Source organism: Podarcis filfolensis (genome assembly GCF_964270895.1).
Source record: "Podarcis filfolensis genome assembly, chromosome: 1".
In the NCBI taxonomy this organism is placed as follows: Eukaryota; Metazoa; Chordata; class Lepidosauria; order Squamata; family Lacertidae; genus Podarcis; species Podarcis filfolensis.
The window spans coordinates 92,294,617-92,318,567 of NC_139604.1; the positions used below are offsets into that span (position 1 = coordinate 92,294,617).

Sequence of the window (23,951 nt, forward strand, 5' to 3'; positions counted from 1 at the left end):
CTGGGATCCTCTGCTCGTGGCTGCAGCCACGAACGGAGTCTCCTCCAAAGGCGGCTGCTGTGGCGCGATGGCTGCTCACATTGCCATGAGCCCCTATGGGGTGACTTCTTGTCACCCCCGCAGGCATGGAACCTGGGGTGTACCACCCCCCATGCCCCCCATTGCGACGCCACTGGCTCAGGGCCTCTAAGACCGCCACTGTTGATGTAACTGCACTATAGGTGCAAAAGTCAGATTAGCTTTAGTAAGACTAGATAAATATAGTATAGATGATTTTGGAGCAGCTTTTTGTATCACACAACTGGCTGCTCCATTTTACCTGCAGTCTCATCATTGTTGTACCCTTGGCAAGAGCCATAGTTACATTCTTGTTGGAGGTGGCATCATCGTGGATTTAGGGAAATGCGACCAGTTTGGTCCAGTTTGGTTGCACTGGGCATGGAGCCTTGAGGGCACCTTGGAGGTGCCACCACTATGATGTAGAATGGAAGGAGAGAGGTGTGTGAGCCAAATTTTGGTGTCACACAGGGCTGCCACTGAAAGTTGATACTCCAAGGTCCACTACTGCTCATGATATTCAACTAGGTCAACTATGCAAATCATCTGAATTGCGATTTTGGAAGCAATGCTAAAGCAATGTATTGCAGGTCAAAGGATTTAGATGTGCACCTGACCTATGACTTGTGTGCAGAAGAACAAAATTTCCTTACCAAGAGAAGGAAATATGTTGCTACAGCTGTGAAGAAGATCCTCCAATTAAAGGAAAAGCTGCAGGATGATGAGGTAGGTGACACAGGACCTTTTCATTTCCCTCTTTCCCCAAGAAGGTTAGAGTAGCCAGCTAGCTCCATCATTCATGAACTAGTGCTAGATATCTTGGGGCAGGCTGCAACCTAGGAATGGAGGGAAAATTCAGGGGGGTTTTGCATTTGAGTTTGGACAAAATGAGAAAAGTAGAGTGGATAGATTTGTCCATTCCTACTGCCTTCTGCTGTTTAAGAAAGAAGACACTACAAGCTGAGTTAATGGTCAATTAAACTTTATTCCTGATGTTGCCTAGGAGCCTGCACAGATCAGAAACTAACTTCTCTAGCCGTGCCACACCTCTGAGTCAGCTCTCCAGAAGCTGGCCTCCTGGGTCATAGCCATTTCTCTTAAAAGGATCACATGCCAGATATTTAATTATAATGGTTTATCAAGGCTTGTGGTTCATAGGGTGGAACACACATTGATGCAAAGATGCCCAGTTCCACCCAAAGCTTCTTCTGATGCAGCTGTATCCTGTACGGACAGTGGAAGAACAAGAGGGAAACAATATGCTGTTTGCTTCACCTTACTCAATGCACTTAATATTCCGGACTGCTAATATTATGTTTAATATGTAAGGTAACTTCTATAAACCTCTGTCAATGCTAAGTGCACATGACAGTACCGATGTTGCAGATCATCTGCTATTTTCTTTCACAAACATGGCACTTTTGGAATAAGGTCCAGCAGCTTACTGTTCATTCTTTGCTTCTCTGTGTTAAACAGTTGCCTGTGGTGGCAATCATGACAACAGGTGGTGGGACCAGGTCATTTGCAGCAATGTATGGAAGCCTTCTGGGTCTGCAGAAACTGAATTTCTTAGACTGCATTACGTATCTCACAGGCTTGTCTGGCACAACATGGTAAGGAGGGCTTTTCTTCACTACATTTTGCATGCCCAATTCAGTTTGCTGTTTTATGTGGTCTCCCAGTATTCAAGACAACACATAAAGCTTTCCATGCTACCAGTGCTACCTAGGTCACAGGAGAAAATTCCCTTTTAAATAACTGTGTTATGACTGATATTTACCTTGCGCTTTATGAAAAATATAGGGCTACAAAGCTTTGCAGGCACAGCGAACCTAGATTCACCGGGGGCAGGGGGCATAAGAACCAATAATGGCATGGCAACAGCTTGGGACTAAAATGGCCCCAACTTTATTGAATACAGAGATAAGCAGGCTTTGGTATAAGCATTGGGTATGTATCCTGAATCAGTCTATCCTGATTGCTGGCTCATTGCTCCTTTAGGGTCAATCCTAGGTTAAAGCAACCCTCCCATAATGCAGATCAAATGGGGCGAACTGCCAGGCCACCATGTGGGAAGCCTTTTGGCCCATTAGCCCCTGTCTGGGCCTTTGGACAAAACTTTCCCCATAGACTTCTTTACCAGAGTACCATAAACATTAGTTCCAGTTTAGACTAAGGATCCAACCCAATGGCTTTTCTGCCAGAAGGTTTGCCTGTGAGGTAGGCAAAATCTCCAGACAGGCAAATTCCTCCCTGGTCCTAAATACAGCATCTGATTAATTCCACAGCAAGGTCAAACATGTGCTCTTTTAGCTTACCTTTGTGTAGGGCCAAGATAATACCAGGTGGGCAGATGGGATATCCATTGCTGAGTGCTCTGCCCATTCCTGGCACAGCCAGAATATAACGTGTGGAGGCAGACCTGAGTGGAGATAGGCTCCCTCATGTCCATCTCCACAACTGCACCCCCTAGATTGGCAATGGTCGGCCATTTTGCATTTGAAATTCTGGTGGGAAGTCTCAGAAGACCCTGTGACCAGCTGAGGCTGAATAACACAACCGGTGGTCAACCCCTGGCTTCCTTGCAGCTGTGCCAGTTTGCAGTTGCTGCTGCTGCTGATATGATAAGCCGTCTTTTCATTAATCAGCTAGATCATTCGGCTTGAAACTTTTTAATTCACAAAAATGCAGCTGATTAGGATTTTTTAAGTAAGTGCTCATAAAAACTGCAGGTGGCAGGCACCATCTCTAAATAGGCCATTATCACACAGCTTAGAAGAGGAGGAGAAAAGCCCCTTTCACTACGAGAGTCTGTCCGGCAGTGACCCTCCATCTATCGAATACCCTACCCTGAGAGGCTTAGCTTTTTATCTTTTTGATGCCAGGCAAAGTTTTTCTCTCTCTTTCCTTAGTCCTTTTAATATCTCTAGCATCTTTGAACACCAATAATCTGCATCTGCAGAATGATGACAATAGCATAACTTCTAACATTTCGCTGATGAAAATAGGGACGCCACATTCTGTGATGATAATTTTACTTTTTATACCCCACACATCTTACTGAGTTGTCCCAGCTACTCTGAGCAGCTTCCAACATATATAAAAACATAATAAAACATTAAACATTAAAAAAAACCTTCCTTATACAGAATTGCCTTCAGATGCCTCGGGGGGGGGGGTCAGATAACTCAATACCCTCCAACATTTGTCCAATGAAAATAGGGATGTCCTAAGGAAAAGTGGGAGGTTCTGGGATCAAATCAGAAACTGGGATGGCTTCTCTAAATCAGGGATGTCCCTGGAAAATAGGGACACTTGGAGGGTCTGCAATAGTTGGGCTGAGTTGCTGTTCTTTGGATTGCTGGATTTGATTTACCTGTCTCTAATGAGTTTCAGCACTTATCTGGACACATAATTTAGTTATGGATACTTGTTTTTAATATTTGCTGCTTTTATCTGTAGTTTATTGATTATTGTTTTATATTGTTAGAGGGGCTTTTTATTAAGCAGTTTTTAAATTATTCTAAACAAATCAACATCAATAAAAAAGTATTGTTGTACTATTACTGGATTGGTTCATTGATTTAGGGTAGTATGATTGAATTGCTGTATTTTTTTTAAAGTCATTGTTTCACTGTGTATGTTGCTTAGCCAAAAATAAAATAAAATAGGTGACTCATGAATTAAATTAATAAAATAATGTTAAATAAGACATGTGTGCCTGATCTAAATAAAAAAATACATGTGTGAATCATCTAAGCCTTTTGCCTGCCAGGATGAAGGTGTGTGTGTTTGTGTGTGTGTAGAAATCTGTGACGTTTTTGTGACTGAAGTGTAGCCTACTGGACAAAGGTAAGAGCTATAACCATTGATCCTCCCACTTTTACCTCTGGCCATGCCCGTTGCTGGCACCCAGTCCCTGGGAGATGGCTTATGGAGGTTTGTGGCCTTCAAGCATTGAAAAAGATTACCCACTTTTGATCTAAGTATACTTATTGTTTCTGAAAAATTGTTTTTATTCATATGCAGATCTATGCAAATTTAATTTATAGAGTAATAAGCTAAAAGCACATTTGAAATTATTTTTTTTAAGAAAACATTATTTGGCTTGCAGCTCTTATGAAAAGCTAGAGTTTGTCTCTCTCTGAACTTGGGGTTTCTATGCTATTAGTTGCATATCAGTCTAATAGTATCTTTCAAAACTCAGGACTATGGGAAATTTGTATGAAGATGCTTATTGGTCCCAGAAATACCTGGAGGAAGCCATTCTCAAAGCCCGGAAGCAAGTGACTAAGTCCAAGCTTAACTCCTTTTCCATGGATAAACTGAAGTATTATTATAATGAACTGAAACAAAGAAGCGAAGAAGGACACAACACTTCATTCATAGACCTCTGGGGGCTTGTCATTGAATCCATGTTACATGATGAGGTAATTGTTGTATTTCCCACCTCCCCTCCATTTTGAAACATGGTGGTTAATCAAGGGGAAATGGAGGTTTATACACATAGGGCCCAGTTGCTTGAAAGACAGTGGTTTGAAAGGAAAGTATGCTTTCACACAATGCATAAATAAGGTATGAAATTCAGCTACTTTAAGATAGGGCTGCCATATGTCCGGAATTTGCCAGACATAGCCAGGATTAGTCTGCCAAAAATGGCAGCCCATACAAATTTCCTTGGAAAAAAAGCTTCTTTGGATGGATTGCAAAAATTGCTCAATAACATTTGTGTCTGGATTTTCACTTTTTGAGATATGGCAACTCTATTTAATATGTGGTGATTGCCACAAGCCGAGATGGCTTTAAAAGGGGTTTAGAAAAATTCATGGAGAATTGGGCTTATAGAGCTGGGCTTTTCTAATGTTCTTAGAACAGAACTCCTCCCACATCATAGCCTACATGCCTCATTGATTCTGCACCCCTCTCTGCCAAATCTTATCCATCTGATCCCATGTGACAGCATAGGCCTTGTCATCCAAGCATCAGGTAGGTGCACATCCATAAACTGATATTTAGAGGATTCTATCAAGTCAAACCCTCTGTTGGGAGACAGTGACGGTCTCTGTTCTGTTCCTCCTGGAAGGTGAGTCTGATGTGCTGGAGATTGGGAGCCAGGACAATGGAGCTGAAGAAGCCTCAAGGTGTAGAATCATAGAATTGCAGAGTTGGACAGAACCCCAAGAGTTATCTAATCCAAGCCCCTGCAATGCAGGAATCACAACTAAGGCATCCATGACAGATGGGCATACCACCTCTGCTTAAAATTATTCAGTGGAGAGTCCACAACCTCCCAAGGGAGTCTGTTCCACTGTTTTTAGTCAGGATCTCCTTTCTTGTAACTTGAAGCTATTGGTTTGAGTTCATGCTCAGCTGGAGAATAAAGCAGCAGCTGTGTGAATGTCAAGAGTAAGTCCTGAGTAGGGCGATTGGGAGTTCAGGGGAACAAAGAAAGTGGACAGAGAAGGAGAGACTTAAGAACAAAAAAAGACTGAGTGGGGGAGGCAAATGGCAGAGACCTGGATGAGGGAAACACAAGGAAGGGTGACAGTAGGAGAGAGGAGAAAGGGAAGGAACAGAGAGGGGAAGCCTTTCAACAGAGGAGGAAGGCAAAGAGAATAATAGGGGAAGGTCTGGGGGCTATTCACCCCAGTGGTGGAGTGAGAGTATTAAGAGGTGTAGGCAGAGCCACTTCACCACGGGAAATGTTCTTGATGGGACAGGATCCAATGATGACAAGAGCACCCAAACTCACAGTGAAGGGCTCATCAGGTGTTTTCTGAGGACCACAGGGCACTGTATTTCATAGAGGGCACTGTATTTCACACGCCTGTGTAGAACACATTTATGCTTTTAATGTTGCCCTAGTTTTCAGCTGCATTTCCCCCTGCATTTCAGTGTTTTGATATGCATTTTAATATTGCACGCTGCCTTGAGACTTGACATGGAAGCCAGTATAGAATTGTTTCAAACAAATACAATATAACAATATAAAAATCTGTGCACATGCATGCAGACACGTATTCAGATCTTAGATTCCATCTCAGTTTTAAACTAATGAAACTATAATTTTGACCACCGTTGTTCTTCTCTCTCATTTGCAGAAAGACAATAGTACAATCTCAGGTCAGCGAATGGCTGTGAATGAGGGTCAGAATCCCTTGCCCATTTATTTGACTGTCAATCTTAAAGACCAGTACAGTGCTCAAGATTACAAAGGTAATGTTGCTATTATAAATCAATGAGGGGTCCTCTTTGTTGTTCTACCAACCTCAGAGTAAACAGAGATTGTGTGTAAACAGAGACTGGAGTTCTATCCTCTTAACACTTTCCAAATTGCTTGCTGTAACCTTTCCTGCTTTGGCAAGAAATAAAACTCTGCTTTTAGAGAATTCTTGGGCATCACTTGTTGCTGCTAGCGAGTAAAAAGATTTGGCTGTGCAAGTCTCTTTCCCCACATCAGTAGGGGAAATCGAACTCCATTTTGTTGTTTTCACAGAGTGGCTGGAGTTCACACCTTATGAAGTGGGGAACTTCAAATATGGAGCCTACACCCATTCAGAAGATTTTGGTAGTGAGTACTTCATGGGACGACTGATGAAGAAGCTTCCAGAAAGTCGAATCTGCTTCATGCAAGGTGCTGAGGGCGGGGGAGGATCAATTAGAAAGAAAATAGTAGTTTAGGCAAAGTAGAGCTAGGATCAATTCACTTGACCTAGCACCCAATCAGTTCTTATTGTAGTTCCCAAATGTCTAAATCAGTTTTGTTTTTTGTTTTGGCTTCACTGGCAAAGCTACTTCAGGGAAAGTTGATGTACTGAGTTATGTAGGCAACACAGTGCAGTAATATTTTACACAACACATTTAAATGCAGTGTGAAGGTTTACACTGATAATTGTTCAGATTATTGTGAGTTATTCTGGAAAGCAAATATTTCTCCCTAGTTTCAGGTTTAGTTTGGTTTATTATTTCTATCCCACTTCAGTGTTACTTGGTTTTTTGAAGAAAAGCAAGGGACAGTGATGATCAATAGTGTATTCCAAACCAGTGGTATGTGAATCTTGACTAGGGTGATCAGAAGCAAAGGAGGTCAGAACTATACATTAAATAATTGAGGGCACAAAGACATGTTAGCAGGTGGAGCTCATCATGTGCTGCAATTCTCTCTGCTGCACAATTAGAAACTGGCACAATTTCCTTAGCTCAATTTAGAATCCACTAAGCTTTCTTAGTGAGCATTTGGGCATGTGTGTTTGTTTTCTGAGAGAATATATGGAGCAAATATGCTGCTGTTGCCCAGATGCATGGGTAACCAACAAGGTGCCCTCTAGATGTTGTTGGGCCCCCATGGGAGTGGTAGTCCAACAACACCCAGATGGTATCACATTGCCTACCCTGGCTTTGGCTATTGTTCCCTGGTCATTGCCCTCCCCCCTGTCAAAACAGATATACACATGAACAAGATGATGTTTTGGACAGGATGGGGAACAATAACCATATAAACATTTTCTAGCAATGGCCCCATTACATCCACACTACAGGGCTGAGATCCATAGCCCTTGCAGGAATCCATTTCCCAAAGAGAATTACAAAACAGTTTTTCAGGCTGAAACCATATTTCACAACTCTGGATGCCTTTATACAATTAGTGAGCTCCAGTGCAAGGCAAAATACCCGTTTCCTTCCAAAGCTTCACCTGTTTAGTATTTTGAAATCTCTTCCATTTCACAGGGATGTGGAGCAGCATATTTTCCATGGATTTCATGTATTTCTGGAATTTGGCTCATAACTCTGAAGACTTTTGGAGCAGGTGGACAAAAGACAAAGTAGAAGACATTGGTAATGTGACATCCTTGCTTCTTTTAGATTTTTCTGTTTTGTAAAATAATTGTTGACACACTCCTGTTTGATAACAGATTTGCGTAGACTAATTACTTGTTCCAGTAAAAGGAGACAGGAAACATTATTGTTTGATTCCATTAAAACAAAAAATGCCCACCCAAGAAAGTAATCAGACACAGGAGAAGACATTGATCCAGACAAAAAACCAGGCCCCAATTCTCCCAGTTCCCTTGACAACTAGTGTGAGAGACCAAATCTACTTAAAACCTAGTCTATGGAGGGTTTTTATCTTTCCGGCGTGTTCAGGCTATGTGCAACAACAGCTCATGAATATGTGTATTTAAGATGCTTTATTTATTAATTGGAGGTATTTTTAATCCACCCTTCATTTGATGGTGGTACATACCTCAACAATGAAAGCATCATTAGCAGTGTATAATTAATTAATCATCAGCAACATTAGTAAGACTCACAGAAAAATCACCAAAAAAATGTTCAATCAATGTGAGGCAAAATATAGCAATTCTTGATCCTCAAGAGCCTAGACAAAGAGGTGTATCCTTGTCTGAAATGAAACAAAACAGTGTTGGAGCATGGCACACCACAAAGTGATAGCTATTCCAGAAGTGTTGCCACCACAGAATATTATTTGTGGCAGTGCTTGCGGTCCAAAGCTATCTTAGGTTTTATTCCTAGTATTTTATCATTTCTGACCATTGGTCCATCAAGCCTAGTTTTTCTTTTCTGTTTGGACTGCCAGTGGTCTTTTGAAATCTTAAGCAAGATATCCTTATATCTTTTTACTGAAAGGGCTGAACCTGTGACATTCTGCAGGCAAAAGAGGTGCTTTTTCACTATATTATTGATCTTCCTCAAGGCTCTGTGAGCAAAATGTCATTGATATCAAGGGGCATTAAACATCCCTTATGTCTTTTGCAGATGCTTCTCTTTTGCCCTCAGGACCACGAGATCTGGAAACCCGCAAAATCACCCCCCAGGGCCAGCTATCTTATGCTCTCCGAGATGTCTTAACAGGGCGCCCAACAATAGCAGAATATCCCAATTTCCTGAAAGGCTTCCAGTTTCATGAGGAATACTTGAAGAATGAGCACTTTTCTGCATGGAAAGGCACAGTAATAAACCTACATTTGTGGTGATATCTTGTTGGCTTCTCAGTTGTCACACAATATACAAGAGCATTTGACCCAGGAAAATGGGTAATCTAGTTTTGTGTTAATTAAACTAGGAATTCATTGTGTGGCACAAGCAGTTCTCCCCAAAGAATCATTTCATTTGAACCTGGCAGCTTGCTCCACCAAAGACATTTTGGAAGATTCAGAATACAAGGCCAAAGAGGCTCAAAGAGGTTGGAGAACCAGTGCAAAGTTATGCACAAAACAGCTGTGGTGATATTTCGACAGCATCTGCTTCTGGCACTGGTTATGTGATTGGTTTGTTGCCACTTTTTGCCTTATATTTCATAGTTAACCCTAGAAAAAAAATGTTCACATTTTCAGTTACATACATTTCTCACTCTTTGTGTCCCACATAACATCTTCCAACATTTTCAGGGATGAATAGCAGTGTTTGCTGGGAATGGGAGAATCTCCCCAATTTGGTTTCTCATTTTCCAGGCTTTTCAGTATGCCACATTTCAGCATAAGTCTGCATATTTTTAAAAAGGAAATTCCTCAAGTTTCCTCCAAAAAACCCCTCCGAAATAAGTAAGGACAATAAAGTAACATTCACAATACTATTTAACAGCTCTCCCTCCCTCTAAAAAAACCCACTGGGATGCAGCGAGGGTTAAAGCTGTAATTAAAAAGCACTAATACACAAAGTTTGGATGAAATTAGAGGACATTCCTTTATTTTTGCCTTGGGAGCTTTTGTTGTTTTTGCACAAAGTTGACCTGCAAATTTGCTTTTCAGATACTGTGGTGGATGATTACCCTAACCAGCTAATGGAAACAGCAGAGCATGCTCTGTCTCTGGTGGATACTGGATTTTTCATCAATACCAGCTACCCACCTCTTCTGAGACCTGAGAGAAAAGTGGATCTTATACTGCATTTAAATTACACTGGGGGCTCACAGACCTTGGTGAGATCTTTTAATTGTTCTTTCTTCTATAAGCTCCTATGCAAAGATTAAAATGCAACAGGCACACACTGTGGACTGTCCATCTTTCAAATCCTACAAAAGTCATGCAGGCTTAGGAGAGATATACAACAATGTTCTTTCAGCACAATGTTTTCTGCTTTCTCAACTGAAATCTATCCCACCTCCCCACATGTTTGGAGGTTTCCGCCAGCTCTCCGGAGCAGATTTGGAGAGAGGTTGTAGAGCACATGTGGAAAGAAGAGGAGGGAAAATTCCATTACATAAGTGGAAACCTTATACAGATGGAGCGAGTTACTTAGATGCCACTCTAGGCTGAAACAGACTTGGTTGGCGCAGCATTAGTTTTGTGTTGTATTTGATTTTCACAGCCCATTTCTTTGTGATTTCTTACCTAGAATTTGGACCAGTTTTCCACTTATATTGCTAAGCTCGGAATCCCATTTCCCAACATGGAGCTCAGTGAGGAAGACAAGAAGAACCTGAAGGAGTGCTATTGGTTTGAAGATACAGATAATGCAGCGGCTCCTATTGTGCTCTTTTTCCCACTGACAAACGATACTTTCAGAAAATACAAAGAACCTGGTAAGTTGCGAAAAGCCACTGAACTTCCCAACATCACAATGACTAGTCACACTCCAATAATGCTCTTTGCTGACTAGACACTTAAGTATTCCTTTGGTCAAATTGTTAGTCTTTCCATGAGCACCAAATCCTATAAGTGTACTGAACCACAACTTAACAGGTTGATTGTATCTGGCCTAGTTTTGAGCACATGGTAAAGTGTCTTTGCTCTACAGCCAGGTCTTAATTTTATAATGACCAATGTGCAGATGCCTTTGTCATGGTGCACTGAATTGTCCGCATGTGTTATAAAGCAAGAACTTGGGAGAATGGTTGAGCAATGATACAACAATGCCAACCTACCAATGATACAACAATGTCAAAGAAGGGTCAAACAAAGGTCTCTATTTTAGCACATATTCCGCCCATTTCCCCCAAGGTGGCCATTTTGTGGTTGATAAGCTTCCTGTAATTAGGGTTGTCTCTATATCTATCCATCAACATCATAGAATTGTGGAGTTGGAAAGGGCCATGAGAGTCATCTAATCCAAATCCCTGCAATGCAGGGATCTTTTTGCCCAACACAGGGCTTGAACCCATGACCCTGGGATTAAGAGTCTCATGCTCTACTAGTTTATCTTACAAATGGTGGGTGTGCAAAATTGTATGCTGGTAAAGGGCTGGCACTAGTTCAAGGCTCAATAGCCTTGTAGGTAAAGGTAAAGGTAAGGGTAAAGGACCCCTGGACTGTTAAGTCCAGTCAAAGTTGACTATGGGGTGCAGTGCCCATCTCACTTCAGGCCCAGGGAGCTGACATTTGTCCACAGGCAGTTTTCCAGGTCATGTGGCCACCATGACTAAACAGTTTCTGGCACAATGGGACACTGCGACGAGTGCCAGAGTGCACGTAACTGCCGTTTACCTTTCTGTCGCAGCAGTACCTATTTATCTACTTGCACAGGTGTGCTTTCAAACCACTAGGTTGGCAGAAGCTGGGACAGAGCAACAGCAGCTCATCCTGTCGTGCAGATTCAAACCGCCAACCTTCTGATCGGCAAGCCCAAGAAGCTCAGTGGTTTAGATTACAGCGCCACCCGCTCAAATAATATAGTCTACACTATTTCCCATCCCGTTGACTCTCTGGAAAGTGGGAAGGAGACACAGGGAGCTGTGTAGGTGGAAGACTCTGGTCATAAAATGGCCACTTAGGTGATTTTACTTGAGTGAGTTCATTGCCAGCCTCTGGTTCTCAACAAATGGCCCATCAAGCTGACAGCTGGAGCTGTCATATTTATTTGGGCAAACTCTGGTGTGATTTCATGCTGAGTTTTATATGCCCTTAGAGTATTCGTACATTATAGGAGGATGTAGTATTTAAGCAAGGCCAATAATATTACCCTTCTTAGATTAACGTGAATGGATGAACTCTGCTGTTTTGGCCTAGAGATGGAAACCTCCTGGTGAAACTCTTGGTGGTGTTCTTTCTACAGGTGTGGAACGCAGCCCCACAGATATGGAAGAAGGCAATGTGGATGTCTCTAGCTTGCATTCCCCATTTGCTACAAGAGAGGTGACCTTTTCAGAGGAGAATTTTGACAGATTGGTGAAACTGACTGAATACAACATCCTGAACAATGAAAACAAGATTGTCGAAGCCTTGCGTGTAGCTGTGGAGCGGAGAAAAAAGCAGAAATTATGAGTACCACTGTGGAGGGTCCTAGGCTGCAATCCTAAGCAGATAGATGTCCACGTCATTTTTGCTGCTACTCAAATTCATGTTGTAAATCTACATGAAGAGAACAGTTGTTCCATGAGCACCTACTGCAAGATATTTGTTTATTGAAAATGAGATAGCCATGTTTCCTTGTAATATTGGGAACACATTCTTTTAGGTGAGCTGCATCATAGTATAATTGCAATACAGGGATACCCAGTCCTCCTTTTACAATAGATTATTTTGGGGAAACTATTCTCAGATGGATCAGAAACTCTGAGAAAGAATGAAATTAATTATCTGTCTGCACAATTATATATTGTAATCTTACCTTAAATCCTCCTGCTTGATTTTCTCATTCATTTGATGTTTTTCTTCTCTGTGCTTAGTTTATTTTGTTACTCATGTTTGTTGTTGTCATGGTACAGTATATATGCATGTCTTTTTTTTAATGGAAAACTCAATAAACTCATTTTAAAAAGAAAGAAAACAGGGCAGTCATTACAGTTGCGCATACACACGAACAAATGATTTATACACCCCAAGAGAAAAATGTATATTACATAGAGAAGCAAGCACGTTAGAATCCTTAGCTGTTTGAGAGATACAGTGGTACCTCGGGTTAAGAACTTAATTCGTTCTGGAGGTTTGTTCTTAACCTGAAACTGTTCTTAACCTGAAGCACCACTTTAGCTAATGGGTCTCCCACTGCTGCCGCACCGCCAGAGCACAATTTCTGTTCTCATCCTGAAGCAAAGTTCTTAACCCGAGGTACTGTTTCTGGGCTAGCGGAGTCTGTAACCTGAAGTGTCTGTAACCTGAAGTGTCTGTAACCCAAGGTACCACTGTACAGCAGAAGAGGAGCTGTTTTCACTTTCATGTGAGAAAACCAGATAAACCATGCACTCAATGCTCTCAAACTCTTTTAAATCTCAGTGCATTTCTATAGTCACCGTATTTTTTGCTCCATAAGATGCACTTTTTTCCTCCTAAAAAGTAAGGGGAAATGTCTGTGCGTCTTATGGAGCGAATGTGTGGTCGATCGCTGGCTCCTATTCTGGCCCTGCCCCCTTGCCCAGGCCTCCATTGTTGAATGTTCTGAGGAGGCTGTTTCCCCAGTGACATGTAACTGGCTGATTAGATCATCTGTTTGGAAACTGTAGAAATGGCTCCCTTTCCTTTCCTAAAGAAGCTGCAGAACTGTGAGTTGAACCCCATAAAAACAGGATTTTTTCCCTTTGCAAAGTAAGGTGAACAACTTTGAGCTGATCCTCAAAAAAGGGGCTTTCCCCCTTTGCAAAAGAAGCTGCACAACTGTGAGCTGATCCCCTCCCAAAAACGGGGCTTTCCTCCTTTCCTCCTCTAAAAACTAGGTGCGTCTTATGGTCAGGTGCGTCTTATGGAGCGAAAAATATGGTGATCACCCAACCGTACAATTATCCCATTACCTACCTACTTCTGTTAATACCTAGCAATCTGTTTCCTAGTAAACATTTTTCTAATTCTGATGCAGAGACTGCCACGTTCTATTTTTAAATCTCGGCTCTCAAAGCATAGCCTGGAATTCTGTGAGGCATGTCCAGGTTTAGAGAACAGGAAGCTAGTAAAGAACTTTAATGTCTTTCTCCATCAAGATCAGCAACAGGCAGCTTGTAACTCCACCCAGATACAACTAAGGGCTTATCCACACTTCCTCTTGTCCTGCTGTCCTGCTGTTGGTTTTCCATGTTCTGATTTAAAGCTAGAGCAGGTTTTCCCTGGGAAAGGAGCATGGCAAGCAGGAAACTGCTCTGACTCATGCTTTCTTGGCATGGCATAAGATGAAGTGTTGATGAGCCCCAAGTCATGTGCCTTCTAGCCTTTGCCAAGCAGGTGCCTGCTATGTATTTTGAACAAACTCCTCTTAGCCCCCACTAGCATGTGCTTCTTCTTCCATCAGTAGATACCTCAGCTGGCTGGGGCTGACTGGAGTTGTCCAAAACATTTGGAGGGGCACCAGGTTGCTGAACGCCAGACTAGACCATAAGATTATAATGCATAGAAACCAGTGGGATTTTTGTGGTCACAGAAGGGCTTTTGAAACAGCAGATATGTGTGCTAATGGAACAGGAGAGGAGGCAATTCTCCTTTCCATCCAAAGCCCACCTTCTACCCTGTTCTGGGGAGACCCCCAACTCTCTGGAACTGATTTTCGGGGGGCGCTGGGAGCTACAACAGGGATTCCACCTAATGCTACTAGCTGTGTCATTATTTTTGTCCCACTGTCCTGTCTCATCAAGCTGGCTGGGCAGGTTTTTGAAGCACTTCAAAATCGGCAACGTTTATGAAGACAATGAAGATAATGGGATGTGTATTTACACCGTGGCAATAAGGTCTTTACTGTTCCATCTTCAAATCTCTGAAAAAGCTTTCCTCTGTGTGTAGCCTACAAAAACAACAAGACAAACCCATGGATGCTGGACACCTCCCAGTCTTTGTTGTATTTCTTGATACTTCTCTCAACTCTACTTTTATCCTTCAGGCTGATTTCTTAAGCGCTGTTGCTTAACCAAAGTTCCAGGTTTCTAGTCTCAAAGCTGCAATTAGATAGCTGTTTTGCACCTTTATTAACATATTCCCACAACTTGCATGGACAAGTATGTGTGATACTTAAAAAAAAAATTTTTTTTTTAATATAGTGCTTTGTCTTGATATTCTGAAGCCAAATGACCTGAAACCCATGTACAAAGGATGTGGGAGGGGATCATCTGAGAAGAATTAGATGAAGGCCTTGGTTCCTATCTGGCCTCTGACCCTTGCATGGTCTTCCTGTTTGATCCTGGCTCTGCTATGCAGTTCTACATTCTTATGCGACTGGAATGATGTGGGGTGGGGAGAGGGGAAACAACAGCCACAAGATCACCATCGAATGAGAAAGTAGCCTATTTCTCCCCTCTGCTAACAATGAGTTCTGGGATGTTAATCTGTCTCTAAAACTGGAAAAGAGACTGGTGTTCTTAAATCAGGGATTCGGAGGGTGCTTTCAGTCAGTCACTATTTCACAGATGTGGTTAATTTAGGGGCAAATTTGGTTTGTGCAACTGAAACAGATTTGGTCTCTTGTGCCACAAAACCTCTTCAAAAGGGGGGGGGGGTCCTACATGGTGGGATGCCAGTGGGATTATACCCCAGTAGAGCTGAGGTATATCAATAAGGATTTGGCTTCGTTGTTTTGAAGAAAGTGCGATTCCCTGCACATGGACTACCACATGTGACAGAGCTGTGCCAAAGTAGTAGTAGTAGTAAATAAATAATTTATTATTTATACCCCACCCATCTTACTGGGTTTCCCCAACCACTCGGGGCAGCTCCCAACAGAACATTAAAAACATGATAAAACACTAAAAACTTCCCTAAGCAGGGCTGCCTTCAGATGTCTTCTAAAAGTCAGATAGTTGCTTATTTCCTTGACATCTGATGAGAGGGCGTTCCACAGGGCAGGCGCATCTACTGAGAAGGCCCTCTGCCTGGTTCCCTGTAACCTCACTTCTCATAGTGAGGGAACTGCCATAAGGCCCTCAGAGCTGGACCTCAGTATCCAGGCGGAACGATGGGGATGGAGACGCTCCTTCAGGTATACTGGGCCGAGTGTTTGGTGAAAGGGTTTTTCAGGAAATATCAGATATAATGGAACAATTGGTGGTGGAGGTTGAGCTAGCCTAGGTCCTGTCAAATGTTATAGCCCATGTGTTATAGCAGTGTTATAGCCCATGACTAACATCAACTCATCATCATTTACAACGCAAGGCTGGTGGCCCAAAGTGTGATTTAAAGTGTGATTTATTGGGTTGGCTGAGAAGCTTCCATAGCCCAGAGGAGTTGCAAAATGGGATAACTTCATGGCAATGTGGGGACCTTTCATGACATTTATTACCAGGCAAGGAAGTGAATTAATTCTGCCCTGAGTACCAGAAGTCATTTTGGAAAGGTTTATTGCCATAATATTTAGCTTAATCTTAATAGTTATCTTGGTCATGTGCCAGTATTTGGATGTCTAAATTATGTTTCCTAGTGATGTTTCAAATTATGTAAGGACAGGCACTATATTTTGTTCCAATGTATTTAATTTAATAACATTTAAATATTCATAAAACCCACTTTCCTATAAAGTATAACAAGACAATGTACAACATAAAAATGAAATATTATGATAAAAGCAGTAAAAGCATCAATAATATATCAGTAAAAATGGGCTGGTAAAAAAAAAATTGTTGTTCAAAATACTTGTCTGACCAAAACAGCTTTTAATAGGTGGATGAAAGAAAGCAGAATTCCTTCTGAATTTCTATTGGCAAGGAGTTCCACAGGATAGAACCTGGCACACAAATGGGCTGGGTCTTGGCAAAGTCTGCCCAAACCTCAGGGGCTTCGGGGACTACTCAACATGCTTCAGTAAAAGACATCAAAATCTTGAAATTGCTGGTGGTTTTTAATATATGCTTTTATTTATTTTTTAATAAAAGAAAAGCAATGAGAAAATGTGCTGGAAAGTGAGGGATAATGAACAGTTGACATGGCATTGTAGAACTTTTCCACAAACAAATCATAATGAATGCTCATTAAATAACTGATGCCATATTATCTCCCCACAAACTTTGTGCAAGTCATCCAGAAGTGACTCAAGTTTATTAGGAGGTTTTTTTAACCATGCAACTCACACAGAATGGAATCTAAAGCTAAAATTTGCTCTTCTCCAAACACTCCAGCCTTGGACTACCTTTCCTATTTCCCCAGATCCTTTTCATGTCTTTCACTAGAAATCCCAATATGCAGTTCGCCTACCACAAACCAACAAAGAACAATGGATACCCAAACAACAAACTGTGTTCATGCAAGAATGGGGCAGCTTTCATTCTGGAAGCCAAAGATAGGACACAGCTTCTGAAGCTCCCAAGATCAATGTTTGGGTCATCTTAACAAAATAAAAGTGTTTTCCTCCACTGTGAAAGGTTTTTGACACTCCTTCTTCACTGATGCTAAGAGTCTGTATGCTGCTGAGAGAGGGAGGGGGCTCACCTGGGAAATGTGTCCACTACCTTGGACAGCTCCTCATCATCAGCCCCCTTTAGTCAATTATAATCCTTTTGCTGGGGAAAATGAATGTTGCCTCCTTGCTTTGGGTTGAACTGTTCTATTAGCCTTCACAGTGTCAAAAAATTAGGGGAGGTCCAAAATTGGCAAACCGATTTGGGGAAGTGGGGAGCCTGGGGTTTCCCCCCCCCATAGAAGTGAGTAGCAGCAGCAGCAGCAATATTATCCAGCCCTTTTTATTTTGGTTTGAAAAAGTGGCTTTGGGCAATGGTGGCTCAGTTGCTGCCACTGCTGCCAAAATACAGCTTTTATGGGAAACCATTACCAATTGTGAGAGTATTTCTGCCCCCACTTCATGAAGCACCAGAGAAATGGGGGTTTGGATTTTACCACAGGATGGGTGCACACCACCTAAGAACTTCTAAATGTTGCAATAGGGGGGTTGTAGAACTTGCCACACAGATGACCTCACAGAAACAAGGGTAATGTGACATAAAATTCCTAAATATCTCAATCTAGCATGCCCTCTTCACATCCTTTCTGGGTCCTTTCCTCCCTTTCCCAAACTTAAAAAGTTAGTCGATTTTTTGTTATTAGGCTAAGGGATTTGTCTCAAATTCCCTCAGTCTTGTATTCATTAAACCTGCAAGTAGACTTCTACTGCATTTGATCATTGCTCTTAGCATATGAGTTTAATGAAAGAGATTGCAACACATTGAGAGAAATTAAGCAGGGGTGGAGCTGTGAGTTAGATCGTAAAACACCTGCTCAACAACTCCTGAGTTTAAAGGCTGTAAACTTGCTTTAGCCATTGCTGCCTGCTGGGAAACTGTTGTGGAATCTAGCAGACCAGGGCCACAATGGGGGCATTTTCAAGCAAACAACAGGTAAGGAGTTGGAGAATACCAACTCAGATCCATTTTATTTGATTAGCTGTTTGGGCACTGTAAGTAGGGATTTGTCTTTGCAAAGATTCTTTAGTATGCTTTTTCTCTGCTATCTCCAGCTTTGTAAAACATTTCTTCTTAGCCATTTGTGGGCTATACCCATAGCTGTCAACTTACAGATTTGAAAATAAGGGATCAGCAGCCAAAATAAGGGATTTTCTGGGCACAGGTATGTTCAACTTCTGAGCCCATCTGAGCCAAAGGCAGAAAGCCCAGCCAACAGCCAAACGAAGCCTCATCAATAAGGGACAGCAGCGGGACATGGCGCTGGGATAAGGGACTTTTCTGCCAAATAAGGGACGCTTGACAGCTATGGCTATACCTTCATCTTAATAAGTGCTGGCTAAGAAAACGGTCAGATTCCCATGAAAGGTTTAATTCGTAAACATCCACTCAGACTGTGGCTGGGCTTAAATTGTGAGAAGGGTTAAAGCTCTTGAGGCAGTGATGAGCTCTTGTCAGCTAGAGCACAGTTTATGTAGCAATCATGAAACTTTCACAGAGCTCGTCTTTGTGGGCCACGTATACTTGATGATGCATCCTATCCCTCCAGAACAGTATAATCTGAAGCTGTCAGCGTGGGAGCAGTGCAGAGTTTGCCTCTGACAGAGGGAAAAGTCACATTTCTTTTCCAGAGGAAAGCCCCATGTAGAACAGCAGTTCCAGATTTTGTGTGTATACAAAGCTGAAGTTACATTAAAATAAACACTAGATGTTCATGCTTTAGAATTCTTAGCTTTCTTTTGTGTTTCTGTTTAAAAAAACATGTAGAAATCTACCAATAACACACAGGAACTGAATTTTCAGCATGGTGAGAAAGGTTACTTTTAGATTAGCAAGGAAAGTACTTATGTTTGCCTTAGACATGGGTGGTGGAGGAGGAGTTGGACTATAAAGCAAAATAATTACAAATTATGCCCAGGGGCTTGATGCTCTGTTGGCAGCCGTGTTTATCCTCTTTTAATTGATTTATTCTTCTTTTTCTTTCACTTTCTGGCCACTACTTCAAAGCATAGTCCATGTATTTTCCTGATTCAATTATTCCCAAACTGCTTAGAGTGTACAAAGTTGGCATTTTTGTTGTTGTTTGGTTATTAATATGAAAATTGGGAAACTCGTGGAATGGAATTAGGGTCGACTTTAGGAAAAAGATTTGTGTATTGAGGTACAAATATTGATGTTTATAAGTTAAAATAAGTTAAAAAAAATGAATTAAATATAAAAAGGTTAAAAATTGGGGATAAGAACTTGTTGAACAAACAACTTGAATTGGAATGCAAGAAGGGGAAGTGTGGGGAAGTCTGGGAAATATGGTAATGAAAATATGGAACTGTAAATTTTATGTGTTTTTAAATTTTTCCTTTGTTTTTTTGTATTTTTTTTTCTTTTTGATTTCTTTTGTATTGAATTTGAAAATCCTAATAAATATTTCATTAAAAAAAACACAAAGTTGGCATTTTAAGAGTTCTCTAGATTTATCTATAAGTATCTCCACCAAGAATCACCTGGAGCAGAGCACTTCTCAGAACTTTTAAGGGTTGAAAGGATCATTAATAACAAACCATTATATGTATATTTCCATCACTCCCATCCCATGCTATTGGATAATATCTCAGATCAGCTTTGGCCATATAAAATAATAGTATGATGAGTGGCAAGTTATATCAAAAGAATAGCTGTGGCCCACCTGCTAATTCTACAAAATATGTATATTTGATGGAGTACTGGTGGGGATCCAAATTCACCTTATTCAGAAACAAAATGAGATCAGTCACCCTTCTGGATGACATCCATGACATCTTCTGTATTCTGTAGGTTAGCCCCCATTGATTAGGCTAATGGTGAAAGTTGGTAAGTGGCTGCATAGCAATGCATTATGGTTTTATCAATATGATAACTCAGCCTCTCCAGTGACTATGTAGGCCACTAAGAACTGAATAGAGCAGCTGTAAAAGGCATCAGAGATAGAGCTGGCAGAAAAAAAAGGAATTGGTCATTGGTTCAACTATGAACCAATTATACAAGCTTAGTGAAAGGTTCTTGAAAAAGTCTGAAGGACCTCAGAAGTTTTTAGAGCATCACTGGAGAGGACATCGAGGAAGGGGTAGTGCTTCTGTGGCCTATATGAACATGGATGGAAAGCACTTTTATTGCAATAGTTATAGGCAAGGGCAAACGGTTTGGTGGGCTAACCAGAGCTTTAGGTAATATGAAGTGAATATGCATTTCTCTGAGCACAAACCCTTCTCAGATTTTGGGCTGATCTAAGAGCCAAAAATGGATATTTTATACCATGCTGGCAACCCACCAAACTCAATAACCCACATAAAATAACAATGAAATGTTTGCCTGACCTTTCTTGGGTATGATTAACAGCCTCATCATTCATACCAAACTCCAGTAGTTGTCATATCATCCTCAATAACTTCCACATCAACAGCTACTATGAGATACATTGTCTGCCAGAAAATAGGAGGTGTCTGGCTCTATCCCTTGCCAGGAAAACTAACTTTGCTGGAACAGCCCAGAGTTGTGCCACAACTGGCAGAAAGAATGACGTGTGACGAAGTCACACAGGATGTTGCAAATGCTCTTTGTTATCTGGCAACAGTCACTGTATCAGGTGGAACATGGTGCAAAGGCATTGATCTGTGCATACATAACATATTTTCAACTGATTGCATTTTGAGTCACGGGGAGACCTAGTCTTGTCCTGTAAACCTTGCCAGACATAATCACGTGAAAAGTGTAAAGTTCTCTTTGAAGTTAAATCAGCTTGGGGCTTGCCTAGCTTCATGTGTTAACCCTGTTTGGCCCACCTACATCTTTACCTGCCCAACATTTAGAGCAGCAGGTTTGCTTGTTTAGCCAAAATGGCCTTCCAGGTCAAATGCAGAGGGCTAGTGACCCTAATTAGACCCACAGTCCAGAGGTTCCTCAGCGTTCATTTAAAATGAAATTCAAGGTTCAAAATAAAATATCTACAGAGAATCTTAGGAAAGTTGAAATTCTCCGGGTGGAGTTCACACATCTGACTAATATTGCCTAAGGTAGAATTCTGGGCAAGGTGTGTGCTTTGTTTGGGTGGGGGAGGGAAATACGCATCATGATATGGTGATTTTGGAGAGAAATCAGCGTTTATTATCTGGTCAGGAGAGTTTCCACAATTCTAACTGCATTTCCTCACAAGTGGAGTTAAAGATATATTTCAAGGGTCTTGTTCTGGTGACACATTTGTAGAAATTCTGAGGAAAGTGTTCTTTTTAGCACAAGGCCAGATAGCCAAAGAACTTGGATGCTATTTGCTGAAACCTCCTCCCTTCAGCGCATGACGAGGTGTGACCAACTCAGCTGTGTTAGTAAATTGTCTGCTAGCCAAAGCTGCTCATTTGGGCAGCTGCTAAAAGGCAGTGGCAAATGACATCTGCTGTGATATGCATTTGGGCCTAGGTTGTTCAGTGAGAAGACAATAATAATCAGCTGAAAGGTCACTTCTAGTAACTGTCTCTCCTCCTCGGATAATAATAATAAAAATAAATTTTATTTATAACCTGCCCTCCCCGGCCAGAGCCGGGCTCAGGGTGGCTAACAACAGTAAAATTACAGTAAAACCATAATGGGGGGGTGCGACGGAAACCAATTTAAAATACAGGTTAAAATGCAAATTAAAATGCAGCCTCATCAAAACCATAAGGGGAGGGAAACATAAGGCTCAGACTGAGTCCAAACCAAAGGCCAGGCAGAGCAGCTCTGTCTTGCAGACCCTGCAGAAAGGTCAAGTCCCACAGGGCCCTAGTTTCTTGTGACAGAGCGTTTCACCAAGTAGGGGCCAGTACTGAAAAGGCCCTGGCCCTAGTTGTGACCAATTTAACCACCTTGCGACCCAGGACCTCCAAAATGTTGTCATTAAGGTCCTCCGCGGGGCATACCGCGAGAGGCGATCCCGTAGGTACGTGGGTCCTAGGCCGGAAAGTGCTTTAAAGGTCAAAACCAGCACCTTAAACCTGACCCTGTACTCCACTCTGGCCCTTTACCTCACATCCCCTATCAGGGGCGCTGACTTACCCCCCCCCACATTTGGGGAGGGCACATCACATGATGCGTCATGTGATACATCCCACCTCCAGCCCACCCCACCAGGCCATGCGGGCATCCTGTCCCTGCTGCTGCGATGTGCCAGGAGGAGGCAGAAAGCAGCTGCTGGGCTCCGTGATTGGCCTCCTCCCTGCATATGCAGGGTAGGGGCTAGACGCACTGAGGACAATCTTTGCCCTCATTTGTCCCAGCCCCCTCCCAGCTCCTGGGCTCCCAGGCAGGGGCTGTGGCACACAGAGAGTGCCTGGCGTTGGCAGGGGATGTTGGCCCCCTCAATATTGGGTGGGCTGGGCCCCCTGCTTCAAAATATTGAGGGAGCTGAAGCCCCATGAGCCCCATATACCTAGAACCTCTGTCCCCTATTGCAGAGGCCCTCCATCGTGTTGGACTCAAAGGCTGTGTACACACTCCTGTTTACTCTGCATACAGTGCACTCTCACTGCTGCTTTGGGAAGCACTGTACACATAATGTTAGCCAGAATATTCATTTATTTCAGCCATTGCATAGGAAATACTGCATTTTGATGCATTCCCCTGTAAACCAGCTTCAGTCTGAATTGAGAAAAAGATCAAGCTAGCTGCATTTTAAGATGGTAATCTGCACACACTCCAGCTCCCATCACCACAACCAGCTTGGTCAATGGTCAGCAATGATGGGAGCCCTAGTCCAGCAATATCTGGAGGTCTTTAGGTTCCTCACCCTTGCCCTACTGAAACTAAGCCTAAGCACTGAACCAAGCACAAATCATTCCCTAATCCATCTTCTTCCTCTTCGATTGTTTTCTCTTCTGCATTGTCTTTTACATTGGAAGTTCCTTGGGACAGGGACCTGGATGTGCCATTTTGGTTTGTTACTCTGGAAAATGATGAATATCTAGATGTCGTGTGATATAGAAAAATAATTGATTAAATGGAAAATGTCCTTATTTTTCTTCACAGTCCTAGGCTGCCAAAGCTTTCCCTCCGTACTGCAGTGCTTTAGATACATTTGAGGCTTCAGCTAAGTATTTGTAGTCGTTTCAATGGAACTGAAGAATAAATATAAGAGGAGGGGAATGCCTCAGTAGGCTTTTGCATATTTCTGGAGCAAGGATCAGATTCACCTCAGTCATGAACTCCTAGTCTGGCTTTGCCCGTGTCTGTGCAGGAATGTTGTGAAGAAAAGTTATTTAAGAAGCCCAGAAATTGACTGCTTATTTCCCCAATAATCGTCAAGCGTCTTTGTACTGTGTTAAAAAATTAATTGGACAGAAAGGTGTAAGATGAAGACCAAAGGCCTTTTGGTTACTATGCCACTAAAAAAAAGTGGTCAAGAACACAAAGACCCTTGTGTTACCAGGGCCTGTCCTACTATTAGACAGAGTGAGGAGGCTGCCTCAGACTGCAAATGCTGAAGGACGGAGCTGTTTGTGGCATGCAGCCTGCTTTGTGCCTCCTAAGTTGTCAATCTGGGCTGCTTTAAGAGGAAAGTCAGGATATAAATTGAATGGATGGATGGATGGATGAATAGATGTTGGCCTTCTATCATCACTTGTGGTGAACCCTA

At 42.1% G+C, this 23,951-nt stretch overlaps 2 protein-coding genes across 2 annotated transcripts in view; both read left to right on the forward strand.

Moving 5' to 3' along the window:
* Positions 1 to 12,783, forward strand: part of LOC310759448 (cytosolic phospholipase A2 epsilon-like) — a 47,636-nt gene extending 34,853 nt beyond the window's left edge. Inside the window, exons 12-21 of the mRNA XM_083606715.1 lie at positions 648 to 783; positions 1,534 to 1,670; positions 4,265 to 4,487; positions 6,159 to 6,273; positions 6,554 to 6,691; positions 7,786 to 7,893; positions 8,836 to 9,024; positions 9,828 to 9,997; positions 10,414 to 10,600; positions 12,070 to 12,783. Of these exons, the coding sequence (XP_083462841.1) occupies positions 648 to 783; positions 1,534 to 1,670; positions 4,265 to 4,487; positions 6,159 to 6,273; positions 6,554 to 6,691; positions 7,786 to 7,893; positions 8,836 to 9,024; positions 9,828 to 9,997; positions 10,414 to 10,600; positions 12,070 to 12,278 (1,612 nt within the window). The 3' untranslated portion in view covers positions 12,279 to 12,783. The remainder of the gene's footprint in view (positions 1 to 647; positions 784 to 1,533; positions 1,671 to 4,264; positions 4,488 to 6,158; positions 6,274 to 6,553; positions 6,692 to 7,785; positions 7,894 to 8,835; positions 9,025 to 9,827; positions 9,998 to 10,413; positions 10,601 to 12,069) is intronic.
* Positions 12,784 to 18,103: 5,320 nt separating this feature from the next.
* Positions 18,104 to 23,951, forward strand: part of LOC310759455 (cytosolic phospholipase A2 epsilon-like) — a 43,027-nt gene continuing 37,179 nt past the window's right edge. The window contains exon 1 of the mRNA XM_083606728.1: positions 18,104 to 18,250. Within this exon, the coding sequence (XP_083462854.1) occupies positions 18,224 to 18,250 (27 nt within the window). The 5' untranslated portion in view covers positions 18,104 to 18,223. The remainder of the gene's footprint in view (positions 18,251 to 23,951) is intronic.